This window comes from Hevea brasiliensis, chromosome 9 (assembly GCF_030052815.1).
Source record: "Hevea brasiliensis isolate MT/VB/25A 57/8 chromosome 9, ASM3005281v1, whole genome shotgun sequence".
NCBI lineage: Eukaryota > Viridiplantae > Streptophyta > Magnoliopsida > Malpighiales > Euphorbiaceae > Hevea > Hevea brasiliensis.
In genome coordinates, this window is record NC_079501.1 from 22,421,977 (window position 1) to 22,434,947 (window position 12,971).

At 34.1% G+C, this 12,971-nt stretch overlaps 1 protein-coding gene and 2 long non-coding RNA genes across 3 annotated transcripts; 2 read left to right on the top strand and 1 right to left on the bottom strand.

Moving 5' to 3' along the window:
- Positions 1-1,850, top strand: LOC110657703 (phenolic glucoside malonyltransferase 1). Its single transcript, XM_058153417.1, has one exon. The coding sequence runs from the start codon at positions 111-113 to the stop codon at positions 1,563-1,565; it is 1,455 nt and encodes a 484-aa protein (XP_058009400.1). The 5' UTR covers positions 1-110; the 3' UTR covers positions 1,566-1,850.
- Positions 1,851-4,839: 2,989 nt separating this feature from the next.
- Positions 4,840-5,618, top strand: LOC131183390 (uncharacterized). The gene is made up of 2 exons (XR_009151491.1): positions 4,840-5,221; positions 5,346-5,618. It is a non-coding gene; the product is annotated as an uncharacterized LOC131183390 (long non-coding RNA).
- A 3,017-nt stretch (positions 5,619-8,635) lies between these two features.
- LOC131183183 (uncharacterized) lies at positions 8,636-10,288 on the bottom strand. Its single transcript, XR_009151324.1, has 3 exons — positions 10,203-10,288; positions 9,403-9,459; positions 8,636-8,835 (listed from the first exon to the last, which is right to left on the bottom strand). It is a non-coding gene; the product is annotated as an uncharacterized LOC131183183 (long non-coding RNA).
- Between the last annotated feature and the right edge of the window lie 2,683 nt (positions 10,289-12,971).

Sequence of the window (12,971 nt, forward strand, 5' to 3'; positions counted from 1 at the left end):
TAAAAGACTACCTATAAATACAACATAATTTGCTTGATTTCTTGTCACCAGATCAGGAAACGACGTGAGAGAAGCACTGATACAGCAGTAAAATATTAAGTTTATTTCTCATGGCATCGACCAAATCATCATCAGTGAAAATAGTAGAAGTTTGCAAGGTTGCTCAACCTAACCTGTCACCGGAGTCGGCCACAGAATTGTCTCTCCCTCTTACCTTCTTTGATTCCACATGGCTGAATTTCCCTCCAAGCCAGTGCCTCTTCTTTTACAAATTTACTGAGTCAATTACTTCTGCTTTCTTTCACTCGGAAATCCTCCCCAAACTCAAACGATCACTCTCGCACACCCTCTTCCACTTCCCTCCTCTTGCCGGCCGCCTCACTTGGCCTCCTCATTCTACCAGACCCATCATCCTTTACTCTCCAAATGATGCCGTTTCGCTCACAGTTGCGGAGACTAATGCCGATATTGATAGACACATGGGCAATCAGGTTCGTGACGTTTCCGAGTCGCGTCCTTATGTACCAGAGTTGCCAATATCGGAAACAACGTCACCAACAATGGCCTTGCAGATAACAGTACGTCCTGGTAAAGGATTTACCGTTGGCATCACCACACACCATGCAGTTTTTGATGGAAAGAGCGCTTACATGTTCTTGAAGGCATGGTCCTATATATGCAAACACAGTGATGAAAACGGAAATTCCTTCCCTTTATCACAGGAATTAATCCCGTTGTTTGACCGGACAATTATCAAAGACCCTGCCAGACTCGAATCTATGTACCTGAACCAATGGATGGACTCAAACAGAAAGTATTCAGAGTCATCCAACCCACGAAGCTTGGAAGTGTTGCGATTTTTCTTTGATGTGCCACCCAATGACTTGGTTCGATCCGCGTTTAAGCTGAGCAGCGAAAGCCTTGGAAAAATCAGGGAAAGTGTACTGCTTTACCACCAACAGCAGCAGGCTGCAGGGCTAAATACTCTAAAAAAACTTCGCCTCTCTGCATTTGTGCTCACATGTTCTTACACGTTAGTCTGCATGGTGAAGGCAAAAGGAGAAGCTAGTGGTAAAAAGGTTATATTTGTGTTTGCTGTGGATTGTAGGAGCCGTTCGAGCATAAACCCCCCAATTCCACAGAATTATTTTGGGAATTCTGTATGTCTCCATGACTTGTCTGCAGAAGCTGAAGATTTTGCGGGTGAAAACGGAGTTGCCATTATAGCTGAGAGGTTGAGTGACTATGTAAATGGACTGGACAAGTTACTTTTTGAAGAAGCGAAGGAGAGGATCGAAAGAATGAGTGTTGTAGGACCAGAGGTGCTGAAGTTTGGGATAGCTGGGTCGACGAAGCTGGCGTTTTACAATGTAGATTTTGGATGGGGAAAGCCTGAGATGGTGGAGATACCGTCCATAGATCATGACAATGCTTTTTCCCTGATGGAAGGTAGAGATGGAAAGGGAGAAGTTGAGATTGCGTTAGCCTTACCAAGACAGGAAATGGAGGTTTTTAAGTCACTGTTTGCTCAAGGCATTAATGCTGTGCAGCCTGGGCTGTTCTAACTGTTTCTTTCTTCTCATCAATTGTTCATGTAGCATTTTCGGATTTAGTTTGATGGTAAATGTGTTTCTTCGCCGGTTTAATCAAATGATAAATGTATTTTTTTTATTTAAATAAAGTCTCGATTTCTTGATGGCAAGTCCTCAAGAAATTCCCAAAATAATTCTGTGGAATTGGCACCTGTATGTATACAAATAAAGCGTGAGTTTGTATTAGAAAGGATGTTTCTTGATTTCTTATGATAAAGAAGAGTCTGATTAGGTTCTTTAACTAATAAGCGTTTTACATTTTCTTGGTTCTCAATGTTTCTATTTTGGTTATATGATTGACCTCAATATATTGTATAGTTCTAAAAAATTTGAATAAAACAAATAATAATAATAATAATAATAATAATAAACTGTCAAGATTGAATTCTTAACCATTGGGTTTTCAATGAAGCCCAATAAGCCTTGTTCAGCTGTTGCACAGTGAATGATGATTGATGAGCCATCAAATATTAAGTCCAAAGAATGGCAAATGGGTCTTGTCTTGTCATCCCCAAATTGGGCGTCCATGACAAGCCTACTATTTGAATTCCCAGCTCTTTGTCCTATGTTTTGCTGTACACTTTAAGTCTACAGAAAGTTGTTTTCAGCGGAATGAAGGGAGAATGAAATGTCGACACGATGACAAAAATAGATTTATTTATTATTTTACAATTCTAGTATACTAAGCATGGTACGCTTGCATTATGAGGTTGTGTTTTCTTGAAAAAGCAAATATAATTTCATGATTGCTCTAAATTTTACTCTATTATAATTTACTTTTTTACTCAAATTTAATCCACATTTTAAAATTGAATTTATTTTTTTAACAAAAGATATAAAATGCTTATCAAATAAAAAAGCACAAAATCAAAAAATATATATTAATTTAGATTGATAGTTTAGTTGGTTATAGCTAGCGTGATTATTAAAATTAATTCAATATTGAATCCAACCAACCAATTTAGAGAGTAAATTGAATCCAAACAATTTTTATCAATAAATTGAATCAAATCAAAAATAAATTATTCCATTTAGTTCATTAGTTATGGAATGCAGAACTTTCTCCAATGTGCAAAAGCATTCTAAATCTTTTGTTTATAGAATCAGACTAGAGAATCAAAATATAACAAATTCCATGTATACAAAGCAAATATCATGATGTAAAAAAATAAAAAGAAATCTAATCAGAACCCTAACCCTAACCCTTAATCAGTTTCAGTAAACCATCAAAACCCATAGAAGAAACAAACGTTCAAAGCAAAAGCAAGAACCGTACAATTAGAAATCATCAATGTACTGGGTTGAAACAAATGAACCAAGAAGAACACTAATTCATCATTCATCCTGAGATTTTAAGTAGAAGAAAATAAAGTGGAAAAGAAAAATTGGTGTTTCATATCACGCACCAAAAAATCAAACAAAAAGAACACAAGCCACCTAGTGCTTGCACCTCCCTTCTTCTTCTTTTTTCCTCTTCAAAAAGATTCTTTGGTTCCTCAGATGAAAAAGAAAAACTCAGTAGCATATATAACACTTCCTCTCTCTTCCTACTGTAGCAAATTTCCTCTCTCACGTACTTTCAACGTTTGAGTTTTCTTTAGATCTTATTGTAGAAGGAGGGAGAGGAGACTACAATTTGGATAAGAGAGTTTGAGGCAGAGAACTTTGCCATGGTAAGAAGTCAAGGACGCTAGCAAGAAGTGAAGAAAGAAAAAATTGCAAACTTGAAGAGATGGGTTATAAAAAAGGGAAATGGACTGAATTTTAATCAAATCGAATTTTTTATTAAAACCGAATTGCTAACCCCTATCTCATCCTAATACTTTGAGGAAAAAAAAGTTAAAAAATGCAGTATTTAATTTAAAGCACACACCTGTATTTAATTAAGAAAATAAATTTGTATTAAGGTTGAAGGTCCATAAATGAAAATTTTAACATTCTAAATTTCAATATATATTTTACACAATTTTTTTAATATATCTAATGTTAAAATGAGAAAATGTTATGTACACGAAAGTGTATAAATTACGGAAAAATAAAATGAACATATAAAACATTAATAGTTGATTCATTCTCTTTATATAGGACTCATATAAAGGTATGTCATCTTTCATTATAATCAGATAAACAATCATTAATTACAAGCTGAAAGCTAACCTCCTTTAATTCAATTATATCTAAGAGAATATCACAAAAATTGCTCATAATAAATATATTAGTGATTCTTCTTAATATAACTCAATATATTTACTAGTTTAACTATTATTACACCAACACCATAAAAGTTTTCTTCAACTACAATGGATAATAGCTCTTCTTTCCTCTTGTACTATGTCCTTAGGTCGAAACCTTTCTCCATGAGATTGTAATAAGCAAAGCCTCTTATTAATGGGCAGAGTTCCTCATTAATGGGTAAAGCTAAATCTCAACAATTAACAAAGCCCTTGTCTACTTATGAGTTAAAACGTAAATAATCTTTTTATCATACTTCTATTTATAATGTTAATATTCTCAATTCTAATTTAATTAAAAATTTCACTCAACTTTAGAATAATACTGAAATAGAGTTATATCTTGCATAGAAAAAGATATTTCAAATTAACTAAAATTTTGGGTCATAAATCTAACAGAAAATTCCCCTCTACTATTTTGTTCAACCATACTATGGTGAGATAAATTCACTATGTATGCATGCTGATCATCTTGGACGCATATTCGCATCTAGAAGTAGAAATTAATGGATGCTTCAAACTTATTCAATATTGATTTTCTTGACTAAATGATTAGGTTAGATTAGATCATCAATGTTAAAATTTGTTTTTATAAATTAATGGTCATTTTTTTTTTAATTTTATCATCAAATTCAAATATCCTTGCATTACAAATTCTGGGCCATCAATCTTTTCCAAAATGAAAAATCCTCCAACAAAATAAATCAAAATGTCTTTATGAGTTCTTTGAAATATGTGAAAAATTCTCACATATTATAGGCAAAGAAAATTCGAAGTCTAAAGCATGCATATAAGTCGTAATATGCTCAAAGACTTTTTGCAGTGTCTGTTTCTCCCTTGGCATGCGCAAACCTCTATTCATGACTTTGGCATGCGCAAGCATTAATTTTTATCGCATATTTTCCTAAATTAGATTTAGCTGCCCATTTATCATCAATTGAAATGGCCCATGGGATGCAAATTAGCTAGCCACTCTACACTTTGCCCTGCTTTAACATATCCTGGTCCCGCAAAAAGAAAAAGCAACAGCTAGCGTCGGCATTAATTCTTTATCTATGTCATGAACTATTAAGATAGATAGCTTTCGCCTTTGAGTTAAAGCATCTCTCTCTCTCTAGATATATACATGTACATGTGTGTGTATATGGAAACAAAACATGTAAGGTTTTTAGGAGCATAGGAGCCCAAAGTTGCCGCACCTCACCATCACCATCACCATCAAATCAACCTTCTGATCATCAACATGCAGCAGCCTCTGCTCACCATCATCTCTAATTTATAATGGCACGCAGGGGCAGTGGGAGGAGATTGATCAGATGGAAAGAGCAACACCCCTGCGAAACTTAAATCTTATCTATATCTCTTTTTGACATGCAAATGTGTGTGTACTATGTAGATGTACGTATGTTTATTTTTCGCTCTTTTAAAGGGCTTTTTCTTTTCCCCCTTCTTGTGTTTCGATTCCTCCTTTTTTTTTTTTTAACGTAATCTAGGGATTGCTGCTACTTCCTCTGTCATGCAGTTATGTCGATTGTTAGTCCAAGAAAAAGGAAAAGGAAACCCAAGAAATAAGAGTGCGCAGAGACACCAGTGCAATCGTAGGGCAGTGAATAATGCAAGGATTTGGCAGAGAAAGATAACTGCACATTTCTCTGTCATGAAATTAATAGACAAACATAAGTGATATTAAAAACTTTTGTCTTTCTCTGCGTCTTTTTGTGACTCTGCCTTGTTAATTGCTAAGAAAGAGTTTTGCCTAAAACATGTATATCAACTATCTTAATTATTTCGTTAACCCTGCCAATTTCAGGACCTGAATGCGTCTTATCTTGGAGTTACAGTCCAAGAAATTTCCATTCTTCAGTTCTTCTAATAGAAAGATGGACAAAGGCAGTCTTCAATGTGCTAATGTCCATTACACTTACACTTGCATCTGTATATTAAATGATTACTAAGGATTTTTTGAAGGTTAATTCAATTTCTAGTCTGGTGAGGGAATAATTATACAATAGAACAGTAATTTTATATAAAATATTTTACATGAAATAGCAAATAAATAAGAATTAGTCATGTATTGAACTGTTGATATTATATATATATATATATATATATATATATATATATATATATATATATATATATATCGTGAGAGCAACATGTGTGCGCGAATTGTTTGGCTCACCTTGACAATCTCTTCCGCTTGGTAACTCATACAAGGCATTATTTTTTGGATTTTATGCATTTAATTAGAAGAGGATAAAATCTAGCAAATATCCGATCAGAGCTTGGATTTTATTTTTTGAAGGGATCAAATAAAGCATATAATGTAAATACAGTGACATGCAAAAGTTTACTATATATAATTCTACTATAATAATCTATAAATTGCAAAATTTCTATTGAATAAAATTTGGACTAGCTAATAAATAATTTTTAAGCCAAATTAAAAAACAAATTATGAATCTATGAGAAAAAATACAAATTAATATAGGCTTATTACTAAAAAAACCTAATATTATCGCGTTTTGATAATTTATCAAATCCTTTTAATTTTAGTAGAATCGGCCAAAATTTTAAAATGTATAAAAATCTTATTCAAATTTTTTGAAATTTTGAAAAACTTATTGTAGTTTTATTATTTTTTTAATATAATCTTTAGCTTCATTTATTGGTTAATCCAACCTTACCAATATCATCAATTATTTCTAACTTCATTTCACTTTGATATCACAGATTACAAAAATTTTTAGTCATTTTATCATATTAAATGTTTTTAGTTACATATTCTCTCATCATTACCACTAAATCTTATCACTATTCGATACTTAGTGATTATCAAAATAAAATTATGGAAGAGTTAATGAATATGGTAATGTTATATTTTTAATGATAATTATAAACAAATTAAAAGGTAAAGTTATTCAATGGATGAAAATTAGATAAAATTTTAAAAACTTTAGAAATTTAACTATTTTGACCCAGATTTAAATATTTGAATTATTTTTAGTAATATACCATTAATATATAATCAAGTATTTGAAATATGTATAATTAATAAAATGAGTTGGGGTGCATTAATTTAAAATTATATTTCTATATTATATTTTAGTCAATTTGACCTCGAAAGCTGCTAAAAGTTTTGGTAATGGAGCAATTTGAACCTAATAATAAGTCTGCTAAATCTGCTAATGCAATTGCAAGTAATCTAGTTCATCTAAGAAAGCTGAAAAAAGTTGTGAAATCAAGTTGTTGCATTGCAAATCTGATGAGCAAGTTAGCTGATATTCTGACCAAGGCTCTTCCTAGGAGCAAGTTTGAAGAAATGAAGAAGAAACTTGGAGTATCTAGGAAAATTCTCAAGGAGTGTTAGAGTAGTGAGACTTTTCCTAGATATTTAAGAGCTTAGTTCTTGTTGCCATTTTGTGTATTTTTTCTGGAAACTAGTTGGCATGTTAGTCAAATTGTGTTAGGTTCAAATTTACTCCTTAACTTAGGGAATATTGTAGCCATGCTTTACTCATTCCTTTCACTGTAGTGGTTGGAGCAGGTCTGATTACGTATTAAAAGCCTAAGACTTCTCTTATATATTCATATATCAATAAAAATCTCTCACATGCTGGTTGCTGTGATAAGTTTATCAAAGCCTTCCTCTGTTTTTTAGTCCAGCAAGCTATGAAGTTTCTACTGCGCTTTTAAAGGCTTTTAAATTCGCTTTGCTCTTTCACCACCAAGGAATTATTATAAATTCAGATGCTGAAGTCCTTGTTAAAAGTATCCATAGCAATGAGGTAGAAGTTCCTTGGGTAGCATAGGTAGCCACCATGACCATTAGAAGATTTAGAGACCGGTTAGCTAATCGTAGTTTATATATGTTGTTGTAAAACGCTCTGCAAATTCCGCTGCAGATTGGCTTGCAAAAGCCTCGTTGAGCAACTCTCTCAGTTTAGGCTGGGTTACTAACGCCCCTGAGGGTCTGCAGTCCATTTTGCGTAATTAACTAAATAAGTGAAACAACCAAATAAATGCACAAATTCAATAATAATGAGAAATCTAAATTATGCTTTTAAAATATTTTTGATATGCCTCTTAATTAATTAATAGATCTACTAAGAATCATGTTTATTTATTTTTTTTCAATTTAATTGAGAATATAGTTTTTTAACTTAACAGTAAAGCTTTCGTTTAGGGATGGCAATGGGTAAGGTACCCGCGAGAATCACCTTACCCGAACCCCAACCCGATTAATATTCTCAAAATCCGAACCCGTTTCAAACCCGATTAAAATTTATTCTCAACTACCCAAACCCATCGCAAACCCGATTGTTATTATCCGAAAAATACCCGAACCCGTTTAATTTTATATATTTAATTAATACTCTATATAAAAAGTTATTTTTACTAATAACTTATATTTTAAAATTTTAATAATTTCATAAAATTGTCACGACCCAACCTATGGGCTGGACCGGCATTAAGACCTGGGCCAGCTTAAAGCCCCCGAAGCCCGTAGTAAGCCTAACTATTCCTCACATCCATAACCAGGCCCACAATTTTGGCCCAATATGCATATAAAATAATTTAAATTAAACTGTTCTAATTATATTTTGAACCAACTTAACCCAGAAATTTTCAGAAACTAAAATCAGGGGAGCCCAGCTCAACCCTGTTACCTCCCACAATTTTGGCCCAATATGCATATAAAATAATTTAAATTAAACTGTTCTAATTATATTTTGAACCAACTTAACCCAGAAATTTTCAGAAACTAAAATCAGGGGAGCCCAGCTCAACCATGTTACCTCATTTACAAACTGTTTAAATACCATACAAATCTTCATTTATTAATTTCAAAAATTTAAATTAACACAATTTCTAACAAGGTCCACACTATTACTAACACATGCGGAGTTCTAGATTTTAAATTTAAAAAAGATAGTAAAACAATTAAATAATCGACGTTAAACCTGCGAGGAAGAAAACAGGTTGCTCTGTAAAATAACTCCTCCTGTGGCCTGGAAAAATATTGAACAGGAGTGAGCGTTCGACTCAGAGAGTAAAATATCAATTTTAACCATAATCTCTATAACTATCTAAAACTAATGCACCCTGTAGAGTGAAATGCAACACCAGCAATAATTTCACATCATAACAGCAAAAAGGTAATTTAGAGTACTCACACACCCAGTAATATCAGTCATAATATATGGGAGCTAATCCCTTATACAGCTCTCTTAAATCCAACCTGTGCCAGGGAAGAACTCGGCTCGGACTTCCATTTAATAACCAAATCGGGGTCCCAGTGAAGAACTCAAGCCGTGTCTACCCCGAAGGACCGGGTGCGAAGATCTCAAGCCGTGTCTACCCGTCCTATCCATAGTCCACACCACATAACACGCACGCCAACGCACGCACACTGCTCCAAATTACCACAACAACATCCATGACACTTTAACAGTTGTGAATGCAACATAAAACGTGCCTAGAGTTTAACTACATAGATACATACATATAAGTGATGCATGGCATGCTTGAACATATAATAATATCGAAATTACAATTAAAATTAATATTTTACTCACAGTACACCAATGACTATTGTGGCTGCTGGATGCAGAAAAATAGCTGATCTCGATCACCTAATAATTAAATTATAAATTTATTAGTACTAAGTTAGAATAAAGATCTAAAGAGGCAATAGACAGCCTAATTTATGCCGGAAATCTGGCAGAATTTTCCCTATACCTGGGACCTACCCAACCTGCAAAAAGGCTCAAATAACACTTCTAGATTCTCAATTTCCACAACCACATCTCATCAATATCACATGGCCCCTCCTGGGTCCTCTTAATCAGATAATACTTAAAATCTTAAAAATTATGTTTTAGTCCCTATAATTGACATTTTGCAAAAATCCACTCAAACAAGCTCTAAAAATTATAAGATTTCGCCCCGCGATCCCTAATAATATTATAAGACTATTGCAAAATGAATTAAAATTTTTTAATCACCCATGAATATTTTATTCAAGAATTTTACTCGATTCCATAAGTTTCCAACATCTAACATATTCTTAATTCAACCCAATTAAATATTCACATATTTAAACCTCTATCCTCAAGCTTCAACCAATTATATAAAATTTAATTATCTTAATTTCAAATAATCTTATATGCCCATATGCTAAAAATCTAACTAAAATCCATCTATATTTTTCAAAAATATTCTACAATTACTCAAAAATTCAACAAATACCATAGAATATCTCCAAATAATTTTACTTTCATCATATATTTTTCTTAGAATTTTTCTCCAATTTTTCCTGTTTAAGAAACACTGTATTTATGCTCCACAGACAGAGAAATAATAGAAATTGTCTTACCCGAAGTTTATCTGTGTCTCAAAAATTCCAAAAATTTACGAGGAAGCCTCTGGAAGTTGAATCATCTCCATAGCCCACCGGAGCCATCACGGAACTACTGCAGCGGTGGCGGCCACGATCGCCGGCGACATTTGCCGGATCTGATCATACCACCATGTTCCTCTCCTCTTCCTTAGTCCATAGGTGGTCTCGGATCGTCGATCCAACAGTCGGATCGTCGTAGATCTGACGAAAAAGCTTGAAAAACCCGAAACTTCTCTCCTCCATATCTCACTCATCCGACCTCCATTTGCTGCAAAATTGGTATCAAAAGAAAGCTCTCGGAACAAGCTTTCCAACGCCACCTGAATCGCCTCGATCGGATGTCGGATGAAGCCGGAATCGCGCCGGAAAGCCGCTGTCCATTGTGCGCGCGTTTTCTCTCTCCTCTCCCTCTCTTGCCGCCGTTTCTGGTGTCTGGCCATCGCCGGAGGGTCGCCGGCCAGGTGGGGAGCCACTTGGGAGGTCGCCGGCTAGTCACTGGAGAAAGAAAGAAGAAGAAGAAGAGAGGGAAGGAGAGGAGAGAAGAGAAAATGGGGGGGGGGGTTCCTCCTCCCGATTTTCAACTTTTTTTTTTTTTTTAAACGTTGGCAGTGACAGTGGAAATCCACTGTCACACGCCAAACTCAAATCTACCTTTTTTTTTTTTTTGTTACATTCTTCCCCCCTTAGGAAAAATTTATCCTCGAATTTTCGAATAAACAAGAGATATGGAAAAGAAGATTATCGGAACAAGTGCAATCATTACTCCTCCAGCTATGCAGATATTGGTAAAACATTTATTCTTCAAACGCTTTGTATATTATATATGATATTCTACCGCTCCCTGATTCTACTATAGTATTCTATTTGTCATCATCTCTTTCTAGAGGGCTTTTATCTTGTAACTATTTATTGACCATTTTTCTGACATTTCAAGTATTCGCTATACCTCACTGTTCTTGACTTGATGTCTCATAACTTCAATAAACTTTGGTGCTTACCTCACTTTTATTACGCCCCAACATGTCTCTTGGTGACTTCAGTCATCATTCATTTGTTTCAATAATCTCTATTTCCCTAATGACATAACTTATGTTCCTTATTCAATGGTATCCTATGAGTAGGTTTCCTGTAGCACCTAATCTAGGCATCTTGTTCGAGATCTTCACTCTTCTTATGACCTCAGTGGTCAACACCTATAAATCTTCTCACTCCCATGCTACTTCAAATTCTTAATCTCTTTTGTTTCATTACTAAGGTACTTAGACCAATCCTCTATCCATCTTATGTAACTAGTCAGGTAGAGTCTCCTCCAAGGGCCAAGTGTATCATTTATCAACATTGGAAAGTAAACTGGGTCTCTCCTTCTAGGTAACAAAAGTGTTTATATATTCCCTGACAACTCAATCCAATGCGACTTTATCAATTCTCACTCCTTCTCTGGAATGGAAATATCTAGACTTCTTCCTATAGCTTCTCAGTATGTGGCTTACTTCTGACACATTAGCACCCAGATCGAGGCTCTACTACTCCTTTAATCTATCATCTCATAATAATTTGTTTTAAACATCTCTTAGTGTGTTCCTAGCATACATATTCCTCCTTATCCTCATCATTATAACTGGCTCTATCGAGCTTTCTTCCTGTCATTTGCATCTTATCCACTTCCCTTTTCCTATTTTTGGTATTGTTGATATCTTTTCAACCTGCTGTACTTGTTCCTTAATTTTAGTTCTATCTCATCCTTACACCTTTTTCTTTCAAGAATGTCCATCCCATCATTAACTTTAACTTTCACTTTATTTCTTAGTTTTATCTTGATTACTAGTTCTATTACTTCGGGAATTCTAACCTTATGATTTACTCCTACCAGCACATTCTTCACCTTTTGTAACACTTATAATTAACCATAGAAAATTCTTTTTGTATCCCTTTTTTCTAACTTAACTATCAGAACATTATCATTCCCTACCAGCCTTAGTAGGAAATTGTTTATCCTGGATGGATATGAGCTCCAGAAACTATAAGTTCCATCTAAACTAACACGGCTGTGGGAAATGTGTGCCATGCCTTAATTCTAAACAAGATACTTCACGTGTTTATTCTCCTTAATATAATCACATATACTGCCCATAGCTTTCTAAACTTCAACCTCAAATTACCCATCAATGACAATTTCATCTATTAAAACTCATCCATAAATAGTACTCCATCTAGCTCATAGTTTAAAACAGTTGCAAGCCTTAGTAGGTAACTCAATTTAACTCCTGTCATTACTCTGTTCGTCCTTTCATACTTAATACTAGGTATGCACTTACTGTCGTTCTCATGTCAGGAAATTTGTGTATGAATTGGTGCCTACCAAACTCTCAAATAACTAGGTCTCCTTGATTCAGTCTCTGTTCCTTATATAATGCTTCTAGAATCAAAAACACGAGCTAAACTTAAAAAGAAAGAAAAATATTCTCTTATATTCAACTACGCCCGATTGTTCATATAATAACGTTTAACCTATGTTCCTTGGTCTTTCTCTTCAAATTTCATCATCTCCTAGCACAATTGTGCTCTACCTATAAGGTATCATCTGCATGAACCCTTTACCGTACCATTGTCCTTCCTGACATAATATTTTATAATTTATTAACTTTACTTATACTCGACCTATGATTCATATCTATCATCGTTAATATTGTGCTCTTAACTTTTGTTGATTCCTGAAAGATTTCTCTTACTAATAGATTCTTCCAA